The sequence below is a fragment of the Lepidothrix coronata genome, unplaced genomic scaffold, assembly GCF_001604755.1.
Source record: "Lepidothrix coronata isolate B3197 unplaced genomic scaffold, Lepidothrix_coronata-1.0 Scaffold20, whole genome shotgun sequence".
Lineage (NCBI taxonomy): Eukaryota > Metazoa > Chordata > Aves > Passeriformes > Pipridae > Lepidothrix > Lepidothrix coronata.
Window position 1 is genome coordinate 6,345,077 of NW_016690200.1, and position 19,350 is coordinate 6,364,426.

General features: G+C 42.4%; 1 protein-coding gene across 1 annotated transcript in view; it reads left to right on the top strand.

The window, feature by feature from the left end:
- Positions 1-19,350, top strand: part of MKLN1 (muskelin 1) — a 94,313-nt gene that overhangs the window by 59,622 nt on the left and 15,341 nt on the right. The window contains exons 10-13 of the mRNA XM_017807770.1: positions 7,223-7,435; positions 9,191-9,412; positions 10,982-11,111; positions 18,990-19,137. Coding sequence (XP_017663259.1) covers positions 7,223-7,435; positions 9,191-9,412; positions 10,982-11,111; positions 18,990-19,137 — 713 coding nt within the window. The remainder of the gene's footprint in view (positions 1-7,222; positions 7,436-9,190; positions 9,413-10,981; positions 11,112-18,989; positions 19,138-19,350) is intronic.

The window sequence follows — 19,350 nt, forward strand, 5'->3', positions numbered from 1 at the left end:
ATATTCCAGCTTACTTTTAAGGCTGCTGTACCTGCTATAAATAATATTCCTTGAGAACATGCAAGTTCATAGAATCCTACAATGGGGGGAAAAGAAGTCCTTACAAAGTTCAAGAAATTATGTTGGTCAATTGTGACCATTAACATTTATCATAAAATCACAGAATGGTTTGGCTTAGAAGAGACCTTAAATATCACAAAGCTCCAACCCCCTGCCATGGGCAGGGATACCTTCCACTATCCCAGGTAGCTCCAAGCCCTTTCCAACCTGGCCTTGAACACCTCCAGGGATTATTTGCAGAATAATTGCATGAACAGAGTGTGCACTGTTCATGCTGTACACAGTATCCAGAATATATTTTTTGGAGCTAAACTTTCATCTTATTCTCCTGGGAACATTTGAGGTCCCAGTTCAGCTCTTTGCAGCATCTACCTCATGTGACATCCAAAGGTTTTTGATTCTGGTGCTGGAGCTGTCAGGTTTTGGACATCAAGTGACATCAGGTGGCACTGATTTCTGCCAGCATACAGAGCAGGAAGCTGGGATGTGCTATTTGTGGGAGGGTCTTGCCTGCCGAAGGAACCCTTAGAGAGGGGTCTCAGCCCTGCCACTTGTCAGTGCTGGACTACCCTGGACATCAGCATGGTTGGGATGCTCCTTTTGTGTGACTGAACATGCAGGACCCTCCTCCCTCTCCTGGCTTGGTGCTCCTGGCACGTGGTGGGTGATTTTGTGGGTGATAGGAACAATATATCAGCTTCTGCTCCTTCTTCATGCTGTGGGCTGATGGGCCATACAAATCCTCTATGCTACTTTAAAAACCCCAGTAGATAAAATGATTCTGTTATGTTTCTAGCACCCTTAGGTTATGAGAAACTTAAAATGCCTTCTGTGAGTAACTTGTATGTTGTGTATGGCTGCAGTTGTTTCCCTTGCTGAATTAAGTGCCCATCTAGAGCAAAGGAAGTCTTTGCTACAGCTCAGTTTAAACATTTTGGGAGAGCATTGGCTGAACACTGCCATTGATAAAGCACTAACAAGCTCTAATCTTAAAGCACATGGACTTGCATGAATACCAAGAATAATATGCATTTCCTTTCGTTTTCAAGATTGTGGGGAACTTTCCCTTTTTTTTTTTTTCTTTTTTTTTGGTGGGGGGTGGAGGATGATATGAATTATACTCTGAAACTAGGAAATGAGAGCAATTAATCTCTGCAGTTGTGTGTAGGCAGGAGGGACTATTTGTTGCATGACAGGCTGCTCTCAGGACTGGAAACAAAGTAGGTTGTTTGTGTCTTTTTATGTCCTCGTCCTAGTTTGCTTTAGGACAAGAGCATTTACCTCATGACGCTTATTTTTGAACTTTATACTGGAGGCAGTGTTCACATTCCACTCAGTCTTTTACAGGACCGAGAGCGGAGAATTAGTCAGCTGTTCTTTGTTTTTATTTCCCTGACTCTTGAACACGGTCCAGGCTTGCTCCTGAGGTTTTTCATCTGGATTGGTCTGAATAAAACAGATTTTTCTTGCAACTGAAAACCCTTTATTTGCAAAAGGTTATGATAACCAAAAGAAGCCAAGCTCCCCCAGTATTTGTTTGGGAGGGTGGGATGGGGAGTGGAACTGGTTCCCTGAGGTCATGTTCACATTAGAGGAGGTTCATAGGACATTTATTTAAAAACAAACCAAAAAAATAAAAGCTATCATGTTTGTGCCTTAGCAGAGCATGCCATGATGCTGTTGCTAAGATGATGCCTGCTGATTCTGGCATAAAGAGTGATTTGAGCAGCCCCTGCCCTAAGGAGCCGAGTCCCAATCCTTTCTCTCCTGTATAGGAACAAATCAATTATTCTAAGGAGGCAGTGTTGTCTCTTGCTGCTGTTGTGTTGCTTTTTGAAAACGTTTTGTAAGTTAGTCCTTAAGTGGGATAATTGCTTTCAGCATTTGCAAGTTAAATGAAGAAAGCTCTAATTAGATTTTATAAAGTGGCTTAGCATGTTGAGAAGGCTTTTCATAAAGTATACTGTGTATTCACTTGGCGTTGCACAATTGAATTTCGTGTAGCACTGACGAAACCTAAAAATCCTATTTGGCCCTGGGTGCTTAAAGGATTGAAAGCCTGTCTTAAGTACTCCTGGCTATACAGACTCTCTTCCTTTCCTCACCATCCCACCCTCATCAGGGCGTTTATCTGTGTTTTAGAGACCAGAGGAGTTGCGTCAAGACCAACCTGTTTGAGGAAGAGCATCAGAGCAGGGCATAAAGCTTGGGATTTTGTGGCACTTCCAAAGGGGGCCGTGGCACTTGCTGTTTAATCTGTTTTAGCTGTTATTGTGCTGTGCTGATTGTATGGTGAGGCTGGGTGGCACAGAGCCACTTTGTTCAGGTTAGTCCTGGCTCCGTGTGGGCACTTATTGAGTTCCCCAGAAACCCAGCAGTGCCTGTGCTCAGTAGTTTTTGGTATTGTTTGGTGTCCTGTAGGTTAGAAATGTGATATGCTAATGCTTTCCTGCTGCTATCCCAGCCTTGGCAGCAGCACAGGCACTGGCCAAGGCAGCCTAACACATTGCTTGCCACCTGAATAAGAACTTAGCCTAGTCACAAGCCTCTTTCACGTGTGGTTTCTGCAGTGTGTGTGTGTGTGCCAGGAGCTTCCTGATGAGAATTGGAAGGAGTCCCCCAAGCTGGTGTTTGTTCAGGTCCTTTGGGTACTGTTGCTGGATGTGGCTTTACTAGAGTCTGTTTTATTGAAGATGAGCTCTGGGAAGTAACATCTCTGCTACCTCAGTCAGTCAGGTCACAAAGCTTCATCTGCAAAAGTGTGGGTTCCACGTGTGAACAACTTTGAAAACAGTTTGAAGAAACCAGATCTAAAGAAAAGTACTTAATTATAGAATCATCAAATGGTTTGGGTTGGAAGGGACTCTAAAGATTATTGTGTTCCAACTCCCTGCCATGGACAGGGACACCTTCCACTAGACCAGGTTACTCAGAGCCCCATCCAACCTGCCCTTGGACACTTCCAGGGATGGGGCAGCCACAGCTTCTCTGGGCANATTTTTATAGAACCATAGAACAGTTTAGGTTCGAAGGGACCTTAAAGATGATCCAGTTCCAGCCCCCCTGCCATGGGCAGGGACACCTTCCACTAGACCAGGTTACTCAGAGCCCCATCCAACCTGCCCTTGGACACTTCCAGGGATGGGGCAGCCACAGCTTCTCTGGGCAATTGCCCAGTTGCTACGTTGTTTGAGTCCTGAGTTGGACTTTCACCAAAATACCCAAGTCATTGCAGTCTACTGCAGATAAATACCAACTAGTCAAAACTGTGATTTGCCTTCCACTCTGCTTGAGAAGACTCGGGTGTGTATAATGTTCTCTTGTGGTTACAAGCATGCAGGTAAAAATGTCTGTATTAGCTGCAAACATGTTTGGAAATGAGTATGTTTAGAGGAGTAACAAGTACAGTAGGTACTTTTTGTGTATCTGCAGGGTTTTTTTGGGTGATAAGGCCTGAATGTGAAGAAGGGTATAGAGATCTCTAGTAAGATCCACTCATCTTGGGACATCTGTGCATGGGTTGTCACCAGCCACCATCCTGGCAAGGGGGACAAAAGGTGGTTCTCCTGCTCTCTCCCTAGTTGATCTCTTCAGCTGTAGGTTAGAGTGAGTCATCTTTGTCACGGGCCATTCTTCTCACTTGTTGCTTTTAAAGGGTCACTCGTGGAATCAACAAACTTTCCCATTTGGATTTGGTGGGACACTCTGTCCATGACAAGTTGTGGCAGTGTGTTCTTCGTCCAGACAGGCTGCTCTTGTAACCACATGGAGCGACACGTCTTTGGATGGACATTCACAACCACCCACAGGCACTTGATTCACGCAACCACATGTGCCCTGAAGTGTTTTTAGTCATTTGCAGTGTCTCTGTAAATGGACTCTGTGTACCCCTTTGAAGTATGTTCGTACTACAAGGACTTCCATGGTCGAGTAGCTCTCAAGTGAACACAGATTTGGCCTTTCCCCTCTTCTGCCTCAAATGTCAAACCAACGTGTACCACTGTTGATGGACTTATTTACTCATACTGGTAAACCTGTAGGCTCAGTAGGAAACTTTTGACAGGTTCCATGTGATGTTGTGAGTGGTGTGCAGGCAGAACTTCAGTTTTCTTTGACAACAGATTTTGAATTGGATGAAGTTTTCTTTATTACAAGAGGTAGTTCACGCTATGGCAGGCTCTGTTCTTGAGTGAACTCGAGCTGATGAAGTTTGATGAAATGATCAATCTGAAAACCTTAATAGCTCTTTAAAAAGGGAGCTATTACTGTGTGAGATGTGGTGTGGATATAATTCAAGAAAGTAGGTATTTATCCTTGATTCTTCTCTCATTTTAGAGTAGTCTTAGGAAATTCTTTTGTTTGTATACTTGGTGTAGCAACTGTGTCGTTGTTGCCAATGGCTTGAAATGGGTATTGTGTGTGAAGTGTCTCAGCCTCATGTCTGTACTCAGACAAATTTGGGTTGATGATGCAGCTTTTCTTGGCAAGGCAGGTCTCAAATGGCTAAATTGGAGATTTATTCTTCAAACAGCCAAAGAATGCTATTTGAGCAAGTTTGGGAGAATTTACTTTAGTACAAAAAGGAGGTGAGGCAGTGGGGGGGATGATACTTAAATCATCTGGTTCAATTAAAAAACTGCAGTGACCTGACAGAGGGTCAGAAAGCACAGGTGGGTCTTCACATTTCACCTACAGGGCAGCTGTGCCAAGGCAAATATGTGCTGGCTGGCAGAGGGCTGGTGCCATATCCTTCAGTGTCCCAGCTTGCAGGGCTTGGGATGGACTTTGCATACTGGGGTGACCTATTTGTGAGTCAGGGGCAGCCTTGGTGAATACACAGATTGGTGCTTCTCATGCAGAGAAACTCCCCCGTGTGTTTGGAACAGGGTCCTCTGGAAGGTACTATTTTGTGTTTTCTAGTAACAAAGTAAATTATGTTGTTGCCTTCCCTATCATCTTCCATGTGACCAAAGGCAATGAATGAGCTTTTGCTGCATTTCAGGATTTTATGGTACTATTTCACTGCTATCAGTACTTTTTTCTTTTCAGAAAAGAAAATTATCTTAATTACCATGAAGTAACTAATCCTCAGAGCTGTAATCACTGCTGACATAATGCTTCATATTTACAAAATATGAACAATTCAGTTCACCTCTTCACTTTGTCTTTTGAGCTACTGTAAACAGTTTCCTGGAACCATTGTTTAATTGAGAAATTGAATTCTGTAAGATGAATAGTAAAGGCTTTTGACTGCAGAGATGTAATGCTTCCTTTCATGTTTTATCCAATTTAGTGATGCACGTTCCATCAGCATACTTTAAATTTCAGTAGAATTGTTGGAGTGAAAAGGTACAATTATGAAGATACATTTTTTTCATAAATCAGTAGTTGGGAGCACATGGAACAAATATTCTGCTGATTAATTGTTGTGGCTTTAAGTTTCCTAATAAATGGTGAATTGCTACATGTTTGCCTACTTGTATAATCTTTATTTTTTCTGTAGTTTTTAATAGATTATTTTTATAGAACCATAGAACAGTTTAAGTTTGAAGGGACCTTAAAGATGATCCAGTTCCAGCCCCCCTGCCATGGGCAGGGACACCTTCCACTATCCCGGGTTGCTCCAAGCCCTGGCCAACCTGACCTTGGACACTTCCAGGGATTCAGGGGCAGCCACAGCTTCTCTGGGCAACCTGTGCCAGGGCCTCACCACCCTCACAGGGAAGAATTTCTCCCCAATATGCAATTTAACCCTGCCCTCTGTCAGTTTGAAGCCATTCCCCCTTGTCCTGTCACTCCATCCCTTGTCCCAGGTCCCTCTCCAGCTCTCTTGGAGCCTCTTTAGGTCTTGGAAGAGACACTCATAGGTCTCCCTGGAGCCTTTTATTCTCCAGGTGAACACTCCTAGCTCTCCCAGCCTGGCTCCAGAGGAGAGGGTCTCCAGCCCTCAGAGCATCTCTGTGGCTTCCTCTGGACCCAACCCAATCAGGTCCATGTCCTTCCTATGCTGTTGGACCCCAGACCTGGAGGCAGCTCCGCAGGTGGGGTCTCACCAGGGCAGAGTAGAAGAGCAGAATCCGCTCCCTCTACCTGCTGATCACACCTTTTGGTCTTTCATACTTCAGTCCTCTGCACATCTTACCTTCCTTTGTCACTTCAAATCTTCCCCGTGTTCATGTTGGTTTCCAGACTCTCAGGTCAGCCAGCCTTGTTCTGGCATCCTCGTTTGTGAAGTGCCAAAATTATACAAACTAAGCCTAAATAAACTGTGGAACTGATCTGTACTCCTGATGCCATGTTTTTCTTTTGTCCGATATTTTGCAAGTAAGGCTCTGCACATCTTGATTTCTAGTATTTTTGAGTACCAGAATATCGCTCCTCGTGCTTCAAGATAAGTGTATGAAGGCCCTTAAAATTAGATTTGGGAGCAGAAAGGTCACTGCCCAGTACTGTGTATCATCATCATAATGTCATTGAATAAATCACTCCTTGATTTAACTTGAGCACTCCTGGGTGGATTAGCCCGTAATAATTTGCCAGGGGCATTCTCTGTGTTTCTCTTGAAGACCATGACTCAGGGCAGCTTTGCTTACCGTGGGAAACTTTCTTTTGGTTGGAGGCTGGAAGGGCCATATCTATTTGTGAAGGACAGGGAGTGCTTTTGTTACCTTCCCAGACCCATTATGGGATGTGATTGCTTGTGGGAGTGTCTGCTTATGATCTGTTAGAAAACAGCCTATTAATAAAACAGAGGCTCTTGTAATAGAGCACTTCTTAATCTTCTTCCTGTGTGGTTATTTATAGGCTGTGACATCTTAATTTGCCTCTCATGTGCATCAACTTCTGTTACTTTAAACGTTCAAGTAGCTTTCGCAGGCCTCTGAGAATCACTTCTGGAGGAAACTTTTCTAAGGAATCTGACAAAAAAGATCCAAGTCACAAGTCTGTTGTGACAAGTGCATTAAAGTTTTTGCTCGTGTCTTTCTAAATGACAAATAATGGGATGTCTTCTTATAGTTACTTATGTATTAATCCTGTCTTTGATTACAAGCAGATTTTCCTGAGTTCTAGTTGCTGATAATACGTATTTGCCCTCAGTGACCTCCCTGGAGCAATATTAAATCTACGCTTGCCTGATTTTTGTGGTCTTGTTCTCTCTTAGAGTGGTCCCAGTGCCAGATCTTGTCACAAGATGTGCATTGACATCCAGCGAAGGCAGATCTACACGCTGGGCCGTTACCTGGATTCCTCCGTGAGGAACAGCAAGTCCCTGAAAAGTGACTTCTATCGCTACGACATTGACACCAACACTTGGATGTTACTGAGCGAGGACACTGCAGCTGATGGAGGCCCCAAGCTGGTGTTTGATCATCAGGTCAGCCACACTCACACTCCTCCTGCAAGGTCTCGGTGCTGGAGAGTCAGTTTTGATCTGTGATTTAGAAAGTACTGTACCAGGTAACCCAGAGAAGGGGTGAGGAGGGTGTGACGTGCCCTCAGTTAAATTCTAATGGCATTGCTGTTTAATGCTGGTATTCTCATCAAACTGAGTCAGAAGAATCATAAAAACCTTTGCAAACAAATCAGTTTTATTAAGACACGTTTTATTAAAGCTCAAAGCACGATTCATCTGGTTTTAATCAGCCTCCTTGAGCTGGGTTTGCAGATCTGCCTTCTCGAGGCCATTGGGGAGCAACTTGGAAAGCTGTGCTTGGTACCTTTGGAATAATATTCCAAGCAGGCTGCTGGAATGAGGCCAGCACAAGAGCAGGATTCCTTCAAATTTGGTTATTCCTTCAAATTAAGTTATGTGCTTACTTTGTCACGATTGAAACACCTTAGAGGAGTGGCTGCTAATCCCTTAAAAAGCCACACCTGTCCACGTGTGCAGACTGGCAACTGCTTTACTTATGTTGTGCGTTCACTGGCTTTTGTCTACTGGAAAAAGGTATTTTGTTCTCAATTGATTTTGTTATAAAGCATTGCCAAGAAACAGCACATCAGGGCTCATTTTTAAGGCAGCCCAAGATGTGTTTTATTGGCGCTGGCTGTTTTGTAACCAAAGCTGTTGTTTGCCAGCACAATGTGCCTTTCTGCTGACACCGAAAATTAAAGATACGCCATGTCTGCAGAACAAAAGCCAATCAGTCTTTCTGTTCTATTAATAACGAGTACCAGTCTCCAGGTGTTGGGGAAGAGGCACAAGGAAATTGTCAGCTGGCAAGGCCACTCTGGGTACCTTGTTTGTCTCCTGAAATGGTTCCTTTTTTCCCTTTGCCGTCTCCTGTGTCCTCACTAAATTCTTTATCAATCTGCAGCTCTTCCTCTCCTCTCCCTCAGCACCTACTGCGATGGCAGTTTTTATTTAACCTTCAAAAATGTGCTGCACTAGAGGTGTTTTGTGTAGGCTTTGCTGAGTAGCATCTCTATCTTACTGTAATCTTGTCTGTTGGTTTGCTTCCCCCCCCCCTCTGCTGTTTTGTAATGCTCTGTCTGAAAAACATCACCTGGAGTCAGGGAGTTCGGTTTGATTTGTGCTGCAGTGCTTTTCTTGTGTGCCATAAACTCAAGTCAGGCTTGAGGGTAAAACATATTTCTGCTGCAGTCCCATCAGGAGTCTTTGGCTGGGTTTATGCCCCTTTGTGTTCAGGTAATGGGGGTAACAGTAAAAGTGTGCTGGGGATGGAATCAGAGTAACAAATCACAGGCTGATTTTTGCGTCGACCGAGTGGTGGGCAGTGAATTAGCAGGGATTTTGAATTTTTCCGTGGCACAGCCATTGCCAAAGGTGGTATTCTGTTAACTCTCTGGCTGTGGATCCTTGTGAAAGACTCTAAAATATTTTTCCCTGAAATCAGCAGCTAGAGATAAGTTTTCGTAGGTGATAAAGGGTACACTTATTTTTTTTTCCTTATTAAACAGCACATAGAAATTACATTTTAAATTAATTTTATGAGATTGATGCCTGACAACCATGCAGATGTGTGTTCTTCCCTGTTTGTTGGAGGCTCAGGAGATGTGCAGAGCGCTAACTTAGGTGTGGCTTGCAGAAAAGGAACGTTTAGTCTTAAATCTCAGAGTGTTGAAGTTTTCATGTGCTGGCTTAAAACTGCTTCTCTGGTCCTTGCAGATGTGTATGGATTCTGAAAAACACATGATCTACACCTTTGGAGGCCGAATCCTGACCTGCAATGGCAGTGTGGATGACAGCAGAGCCAGTGAGCCACAGTTCAGTGGGTTGTTTGCTTTCGACTGCCAATGCCAGACATGGAAACTTCTGCGAGAGGATTCCTGCAATGCTGGACCCGAGGATATCCAGTCCCGGATAGGACACTGTATGTTGTTCCATTCTGTAAGTATCCACGCCCTGCTTTGATTGATGATGCCTGACTTTTAAGGAGAACATCTGGTTTTGATTTTTCTTGCGAATTTGAAGCTCTTTAATCGCCTGAGGGGTGTGTTGTCTCACTCAGTTCTGTGTTCGTGGACATTCCGGTGCTGCTTTGGTAAGTGCAGGAGGTACTAATTCGAGTCTTGGGGCTTTCATGAGTTCAGCTGAGTAATATTTCAAGTAAGAAACGAGGTGAGTTTTAATGAGTTAATTTTAGTGGAATAATAGTAAATAGTCCCGAGGGCTATGGTTCAATTTGACTTAAAGAATTGTTCTTTTTAAGTTGGTAGAGCAATTTAGAAGCTTCTGGTCTAATAGATACTCTTACTGGAATGGGACTTAGTAGGTGTGCATCGAGTTGCACAGGCCTCACAGCCCATGGTGCTGAGCACTCAGCTGCAGTTTGTTGTCCTGAGCAGCTGTTGACAGCTGGGCACAGATGGAATAACGGGCACTTCATCCAGAGCCTGACGGAAAAGCAGAGGAGTTGGTGGGATGGGGTGTGTATAGCATTTTATTTAGTATTAGGCATTAAACTCCACCTTCCATTACCTTTCCAGCTGTGTTCATCAACCACATGTTTATTTAAGAGAAGAGAGTTAAAGAGGAGAATTCAGGAGACGAGAATTAAAATTAATGTTGTGACATTATTTACTGATACCACCAATTCAAAACCCACCAATTTGAAGAAATTACTGAATTTGTTTCTCTTTCCCTTTCCAATGAAAGATCAGAATTTTTAGAGTGAATACTGGGCTTTCAGAGCCTTCAATTTTATTTTGGTTTTGAATAGCTCTTTAAAATCTGATGAAAAACATATTGCAACACAAAATTCTGCACAGGCACCTGAGGATCTTTCCAGTGTGTGTCTGTGATAAATGTAAGAATACTGGTTTCTGTAAGCACAGGTCGTGGAAGTTTAAGTCCTTTTCTGTTTTCTCAACCATTTGAAAGAATAATAATCTGCCTCTTACAGACTTTCCACTTGGCAAACTTGAAAGAAGTAATAAACCTGTTATTCTTGGCTTTCTGCTTGCCATTTGCCTGTTGTGAACTTAGTAATGTGCTGGTACCTGGAGGGTTTCTCCTACAGTCTGTCTCTTGTTCCTGTCCTGTTTTTAACAGTGAAATTATGATCTGATGAGTTTTAGGCACAGGGACTGTTAATTCTTTAATGTTAAACTTGAAAGATGAACTGGTGTTTTAATGTTCTGGAGTTAAAGCTGGATGAGGCAGGGCTACAGTACTTACAGTGATTTTAAACTTAGAAGAAACATCTCTATTCTTCTTTGATTCATTAATTGCTGCCCCATCCCTGGAAGTGTCCAAGGCCAGGTTGGACAGGGCTTGGAGCAGCCTGGTGTGGTGGAAGGTGTCGCTGCCTATGGCAGAGGATTGGAACTGTATGATATTGAAGGTCCCTTCCAAGACAGACCATTCTGTGATTTTATGATTAATGGTCACAGTTGACCAACATAATTCCTTGAATTTTGTAAAGACTTTTTTATTTCCCTCCCCCCTTCATTCCAGAAAAATCGCTGCTTGTACGTGTTTGGTGGCCAGAGATCAAAGACTTACTTGAATGACTTCTTCAGCTATGATGTGGACAGTGACCACGTGGACATTATATCAGATGGCACGAAGAAAGATTCAGGGATGGGTAAGAGGAGATCTTCATGATCATTTCTTTCCATTGGTACAAATGAGAAATAAGTTGTGAAAAGGGAAATATTGTAGGAGAAATATATAGGTGAGAGGCCAGGTCCAGTGTCTTGTGGGATCAGGTTGGCATCCTTAACTAGCCCTCCATACCCAAGTAAACTCCACAGTATTTAGGTTAAACTTATGCCAGCTCTTCTGTCCTTTCTGTCATTTGACACTCACCACCTTCAGCTCAATACAAATAATTGATGCATGAAACCATATAGCACCTCAAAAGAAAAAAAAAACAAACCAAAACAAAGAGCAAAATAAGAATTAAAAAGACCTCTTTTGAAACTCTAGCAAAGACAAAAAAAAAAAATCCTGAAAAATTTTTTCTTTAAATCTGGAAAGGAGAAAGTAAATCTTTATTTTTCCGTTTTCGCTAAGTGAGAGATACCATAAAATCTGCTTGGTTTGAGATGCAGAAAGGCAGAGAGGATGCTCAGAGACAGAGAATTGGAGGGACAGAAGTTCTTTTGGCTGACAGGAGCTGACCAGAAAGATGAGACTAACCTGTTGTCCTGTTACATTTGTAACAAATATCAGGAAGTGCCAAAAAAAAAGGTAGGAGGAGGGAGCAAGGCTTCAGCTCTGTTTGGTTCATATAACACTGGAGCTGTATACCCCAGGCAGAGTTCTGTATGACAGAAATCTTTTAGAAACACCCAAAAGGCCTGTAACAGAGCCATAAAGAACTGATTTTATACCTTTTCTCCTCAAATGACAGAGAAAAATGTTCTTGTTTTTTCAAAAAGGATTTCTGCTTGTATAAACACATCATTTTCCTGTTACAAATACCCTGATTTTCATCATACAACTCAGAATTTGAAATTAGAGTCTCACTGTGTACTACCATGGGAGTATTTCTCAATATTATTTATATTCAGTCCTGATCTTGTTTTCTCTTCTCCCAGTTACCAAAATCCCAGGAACCTAATTTATCTTGAATTTAGGCTGCCTTCCTTCTTCTGATCAGGCTTCATTTTTAGCAAGTAATTTTGCTGAATGTTTGAAGTGAATTATTGATGGTTACGAGTTATTGTTTGCTTGTTAATCTAGTTATGCCAACAAGGGAGAAAAGTACCCAAGCTCTTATTCTCTGGAGTCATTTATTTACTTGAGTGCTTCCAAGAAGGAACCAGCTTGGATTGTTGACAGTCCTCTTTATTCAGGTGCCTGCGTGTTGCCTGATGCTGCTCCACACACACCCACGCACTGTTTGTTATCCTCAGAGCTTTTAAAGAATTGATTTTTTTTTTTCCAGGAAATTGCCAGCATTCTGCCATTTTGATCTTTTCAAACTACATTTCTTCGTAGCCAGAAGCCTTAAAACATGTGGCTTTAAGCTGACACCTGTGTCTGCTTCAGATTTTAAAAGATACTGAGCTTGTCTTAACAGCTGGAGAAGACACTGAGCTCTGCTTTTCAGAGTATATGAACTGCAAGGCTCAGCTGAGTAAGAGAGACTATAATTTTTAGCCCTCCTCCCCATTCCCACAGGCCCTGAAGTGGTGAATAGAAGACCTTTTTTTTTTTTTTTTTTTTTTGGTAAGAAAATGACTCATTGGACATAATTCACGAGTCGATCTCTCAGTTTACTGTTCTCCTGTGTGCAGGGAGTAAACAAACAGATCTGAACATTCCCATTGCTTTTGAAAGGAAATGCTGGAATAATTTGCATTTTAACAGGAAGGGAACAAAATGCTTGTTACGTTCAGACAGCAAATGTTGACAGCACTGTTTTCACCCGAAAAAAAGCAAGTCTTTATTGTGCTCTTGTTAGGTACTGATGCACCATTTTGATCTGTCTGAACAAAGTGATTCCCTGCCTGGTCGCTGTGAAGTTTTTAAGCTGCTCGGTGTGATGAGTCAAGTTGAGGATGCCTGACCTAAATGTTCCTATAAAGTCCCATGATTACATTTTGTTCCTGGCTCACATGTGGCATTCAGTTCTATTCTTAGTTGAGCTATTTTGATTTTTACCCTTTCTAAAAGAACCTAATTGTGCATTTGTTCGAGTATGTCTTGGAGTAGTGAGAAGATTTTATTAAAAGTGGTAAAACGTATCACTGAGGATTATCAGTAACACAGAGTTGTTGCAATGCTATAAAACTGTGGTGATGATGTGTTGGTTTTGCTGCTCTCATCTTCTGGGTGAGATATTTATGCTGTTTCTTTGCTTTTGTTTTTGCCTGTGATGTTGATCTTTCAAGCAGTTCTGTGTACTGCTGACATGTTTGAAAACAGTGGGTGATAAGTAGCAGTTAAAATTTCTTAACTTGGAGTAAAGGACATAATTTTAGCAAATTTAGACATGGAACTGTGATGATGTGTTGGATGTGAAGGAAGGTAGTAGTGGTGGAGACTGGAGGAAGTTTAGTACTGTTGGATAGAGCCTGTGGTTGGAGGAAAGGCAGTTTTATACTCTTAATCGCTTTAAAAAGCACATAAACAACACACAGCCAACAAAAAAAATCCCCACCAAGCCCCAAGAAGATATTCCAGAGTGTACCTCTGAAGTACAGAGAGGGTCTAGAGATGCCACCAGTCTCAGGTGTCTCCCCAGGGCTGGAATGACTATTTCTGACTCGCTTAATGCACAATCCATGACTAACCATGGACAGTCATTCCATGTCTAAGGAAGCTAATGGGAACACTGTGGTCAAGGTTCTTGTTATAATCCCCTCTGGCCCTGACTCAGGTGGTGTGTCAGAGCTCTTGGTCAGAGGGAGAATGTCCTTCTCCACAAGAATGCACATCACCTTTTATCCCTCGGCATCAAATAATGTCCAAAGTCAAATGTGAACAAGCCTTAAACCTTCTTGTGGCTCCTTGTAATGGTGGAACGGTTCTTTGGGCAATCTACAAGTAGTTTTTTAGCTAACAGTGAAGATCTTGCATGTTTTGCTGGGCAGGTGCTTGTTCCAGATACAGAACTGTGCACCTGAGGGATGGGGAATTTCATGGATAAGTACCACGGACAGAGGCGACACAGCTCAGCCCAGGAAAGCATGGTTAGAAACAAGGCAAAGTCAGAAAAACCTGAATCAAAATAGTACAGCAGCATGGCCAGGATCCAGCTCAGCCAAACAGCTGGAATGTTCTGTTTTGATCACCTGTTTGTGACACCTGACATGTTTTGCCTGTGCTCAGGCAAGATCTACCTTGCCGTGACCAGCACATCCCTGGCCACGGAAGCACTTTTGTTTTGTGAGGGACTGTGCCTGCTTTCATCTTGTGAGGTGCTTCTCAGTCCCAAAATCCTTTCCTCTGCCTGTGAAGGTGAGGAGGAGAGTGGAGAGTCCTCAAATCCCAAGGATGCCCTGCAGAGGTACCACAGCTCAGGGCTCCATTCAGATTTACTGACTGACCTATTTTTTTCCAAAAACTCAGAGCGAACTGAGCATTGGACATTGGATTGTTGCTTTGGCAACATGACAGCCAAACTGTTCGGATGGTCTCCTTAGCTGCTCCTTGGCAGGCTGCCAGCTGCAGTCTCATCAGGAAAAATCCAAGAGGATAATCATTATCTTGCTGTGTCAACAGCTGGCCTGTGTGCTGTCACTCAACACTGGAGTTCAGGGGAGGTGCTGCTTCCATCTTATAGGAATTACAAGGAATGCCATGGAGTAATTTGCAGACCTACCACTTTTTAAAAAATTAATCCATTGGGAAGCGCCAGGTTCTGGTGAACAGCAATATCCATGTGATGGAGCTTTTTCCCCAATTTTGTAATCACGAGGCATCACAAGGAGGGAGGTACTTGCGAGTCATTTGCAGTGGGATTGGCATCACATGTTCTGAGGGTTTCATAACTCAGGTGGCACTAAAAGGCTTCCTTTAATTACCCTTCATGACACAGTCTGTAGACTATAAACTTATATAATTTGTTTGCCATTACTGCATTTCAAAGCATGTTTAAAAACTTGCCGTAGTGTTCCCTCTGATGTGAGAGATGAGCTTTCCTTTCCAAAATTCTGTCTGGTGCCACGAGAATATCTGTGAAACCATTAGTTCCACTTTAGGTTGCTCAGAGAAGCTGTGGCTGCCTCATCCCTGGAAGTGTTCAAGGCCAGGTTGGACGGGACCTGGGCTAGTGGAAGGTGTTGCTGCCCATGGCAGGGGGTGGGAACTGGATGGTCTTTAAGATCCCTTCCAGCCCAAACCATCCTAGGATTCCATGAACTCCGATTTCCTGCTTTTCAAGCTCTGTCTCTGTGTAAAAGCTGTTTTCTTGCTTCAATACTGGCAGCAGCCAACGCTGTGCTAGAAACGACTGTGGTTGTTTGCACACAAGAGCCAAAAAATATTCATCTTTCTGAAATGATCACTGTGATCCAATAAATTCCTGTATGTAGGGACTGTGGTAGTGGGAACGTGGCTGTTGCACGATTAGGTGTCGCTTTCAGAGAAAAGCTTTTCCCATGTGTTATATTTAAATGGAAATTACATTGCACAGAGCTCCACAGCATCTCATGGAAGCTTGCTCAGGAATTATTGCTTGTTTATGTAACTGGCTGCAAACTCGAGGCCCGTGCGGCTGAATATTGTTCTCAGATATTGAGGCCATGAGCTTTTGATTTTTACTGTATAAAAATAAATTAAAATACTATAAGGATTCAGACTTCTTATTTTCAGTTAGTTACTGCCCTTCTACCCTGGGCTGGTTGATAAGATTAAAGGGGGAAAAAAAATATGCAGAGGCACAGGAAAAACATTTACCATCTACTAGACTTTTTGGGATTGTGTTTAGTGGTTTCTCTCTACAGCTTTTCCTCTTCAAAGTGATCTGTTGTCATAGGAGCCAAGTTAAAGTCATGTAAACACGGGCCAGTGTTCAAAACAGACCTTAGCCCTCAGTCACTGCCTTGTCCCTCGAGCTGGCTGCCCACAGCTGACCCCAGAGGTGCCCTGAAAGGTGTGGAATCAGTGCAGGTTTGCTCCAAATCTGATCTTACATCTCTGTGAAGAAGCAGAAGTGAGGGAACTCCCATGGAGCCATTCCTACCACTTTATTCACCCCTTGGATCTAATACATTGCAAACAGCAGGTCATGCAGGGCTCTGGTTCTCACCCCTTGTTGTTTAGGATTTTTTTCCTCCAAGTCCTAAAATGAAACCAAATGCATCGTAAGCAGTCAGTTACTGCCACTGTTGCAGGTTCATTTTTATAGGTTCAGTTTTGTTGGTTCAGTTAAATTCCCTTCCCAACGTACATTTTGTTACCTAAATATCCCAAGTATTTTTCCGAGGTTTCCAGCCCGTGTCCCTCTCTAATACTCCGACTGCATTTGTTTGAATTATATCCAGCATTTCCTGCCAGCCTGCTGCGCTTGCAGATGATGAACCTCTCTTACCCTCTAGTGGAAGTATTTCAGTCCTGAGGATTTTATGGAGCCCTTTTGCTCTTGTCAAGGATCAGACCTTCTTGGAAAACATCTTTTTCTGTTGGTTTTAAAACATCACAGCATCTCGTGCTCACTGTGTAGTATCTTGTCTTATTTTCTGTTTATCTTCAGGGACTTGTTTACCAAATTTTTGTTGTCTTGTGGGGTTTTTAATCATATTACATTGAACTTTCTAGTTTTTTCTTCCTCTGCAGAAGACTTGATGTCAACTTTTTCCAGCCTAAGGCACTGCTTAAATATGGTTTCTACACAGTTGCTTAGATAGGTCACAGAGTTTTATGTAAGTTGCTCCTTGTCTTAGGCCCTTAGTAACTGGAAGGTTTTATGTTTCTGCTATTTTTCTAGACATTCTGCATTTCTAACAGTCAAGAAGAGACTGAGGGAAGCCTGAGATTACTTGACTTGAATTGAGGTTTGATTGCAGTTGCTGCAGATGAATTCTGTTCTTAATATCAAGAGGGGAAAAAAAAACCAGCAGCGCTGAACTTTGGCAGCTATTCCCTCCTTCATTATTTAAATAATAATTTCGGCTTCAGGAAATCGAGCATAAACGAGATACAACATTCATTTATTTAACAACATTTCAGGAGGAGGGATGGGACTGCCAAAGACAAGTTTCAGATGCTTTTGGTATCAGTGGTAATAGAAGGACCGTCTTCCTCATGATTATAATAATTTTCATTTCAATGAGCTTGAGGTATTAATGCTCTGAGGGTTTGCATGGTTTGTATTTTTTTTTTTTTCTAGTATTCCCGGCATGGTCTCAAATGTTCAAAGCAGCAGATAGGGTTGCAAAGACATTTTCCATCTACATTAGCATTGCTGATCAAATTTAGATGGCTCTGCTGCCAGAAATGTCTCAAATAGGCCTTGAGTTGAATCCTTCTGGGTCAGCAATTTAGTCCCTGACTATGGCAGCAGCATATTACATGATACTTTTCAAAAATTGGCAATATTTACTCTATAATTGTCTTTTTATTCTCAATTTCCTTATGGGCTGACTTTCACTCCTCATTTCTTATTAAAAAGACATAATTATTAAATTACTGTCTTTGTGGTTTGCAGGTAAAACAAGGTGTGTAGTCATTGCTCCAGCCTTATTCCCTGATTTTTTTTCCCCTCTTCTCTGCCACCCATTTGCTTTTAAACAAGAATAATTTTCCTTTAAAACCCTGTGGCAAAATCTGAGGTCAAACTAGGCAGGTTTGTGAAACCACAAGGAAGGATTTTGTCGATGGGACACTGAGAATGAATTATCTGAATATATTCCAGTTTCTACTTAGTTTTACATAAGAATTAACCATTTTTAATTTTTTTAAAGAAATACTTGGGTTCTGTGGTGTGAACAAACGCTTCAGGAGAGCCTTAAATTGCAGAAAACCAAATTCTACCCAGAATTTCTTAATTAGTTTATTACTTCCCTGGCCTAGGAAATGAAAAGAGTGAGGTATGAGAATGAAACCTGTGATGGAATGGGCTTCCAAAATACCATTTTGTGTCTTCTGAAACAGCAATATTAAATGGTTTATTAGCCTAGGGCCCGTTTCCTAGGCCGTGGGTGCAGTTTAGTTTAATTGCAAGGAAGAATTTGCAAAATAGGAGAGTTCTGAGAATTTTTCATGCCAAAATCTTGACCGAAGGCCAGGAACCTTCACCAGCCTTTGTAAACTGACCCAGAAAGAGAAAGGAGACAAACAGGATCTGTAAACAAAGATCACGTGCCCTTCCCAAATACATTTTGGGAGGATGGTTGCCTAGGGAAACAGGAAATGGGGAATTATACAACAAACAAAAAGGACTGCCAAGCAAATTTGCTGACCTTTTTTCGGGGAATTGTGATGAAAACTGTTGGAATCCGCAGGATTTCACCATATCTCCAGATCCGAAGGTAGAACAGAAGAATAGTTTGGTAATTGCACCACAGTTATTTGGAAAATACAAAAGTCTTCCTTGGCATTTTCATCCTGGAGGAAGCAATGCAGGGCCATGAGCTGTGAGTTCCTCTTGAATTTTTTGGAGTTTCCCAGCTTTTGCAGTTAAGCTTTTTGGAATCAATGCTTCCTTTTATGGATGAGATAATAACAAAATAACTCCATTCGTATTTGCAAGGGTCATCTGGTCATTTAGCTCTGTTGTTTAGGCAGCTTAATCCTCATTTCTGAGCTATTTGTAGTCTCACAAATAGCTCTCTCCGTATCTTTCTCTACGAAACAGCAGCTCGCAGAATGTTTTGTTTCCTTCCACGAGTCACAGATAAGAAGGGAAGAAGAGAATTTGCACTGGACTTGGCTTTAGCAGGGAAGGATTCAGCCTCTGGATGATAATCTGCTGAGTTGCAGGGAGAGGGAAATGCGTTTGCCTGATGCTTGGATCCCTTCCCGAGTCCTCCATTATTTCTAGCGTGTAACCTTTATTTTCTTTTGTCAGTTCCAATGACAGGTTTCACTCAAAGGGCCACCATTGATCCGGAACTGAACGAAATCCACGTCTTGTCAGGGCTCAGTAAAGACAAGGAGAAGCGGGAAGAGAATGTAAGGAATTCATTCTGGATTTATGACATTGTGAGGAACAGCTGGTAAGTCATAAATTCTAACTTCTACACTGACTTTCTTTGGAAAGCAATCCTGTCTCCCAAGGAATTGTAACCTCTGTTGACCCTGGAATGATGATGTTGAAGACAACTAAGTTCCCCTGAGGCACCTCTTTTTCCCCATAGTCTTTAAATACGCCATGGCAATAATCTCCCAAATGAGAGAGAGAAACCATGTGAATTATTGGAGCCAGGTGG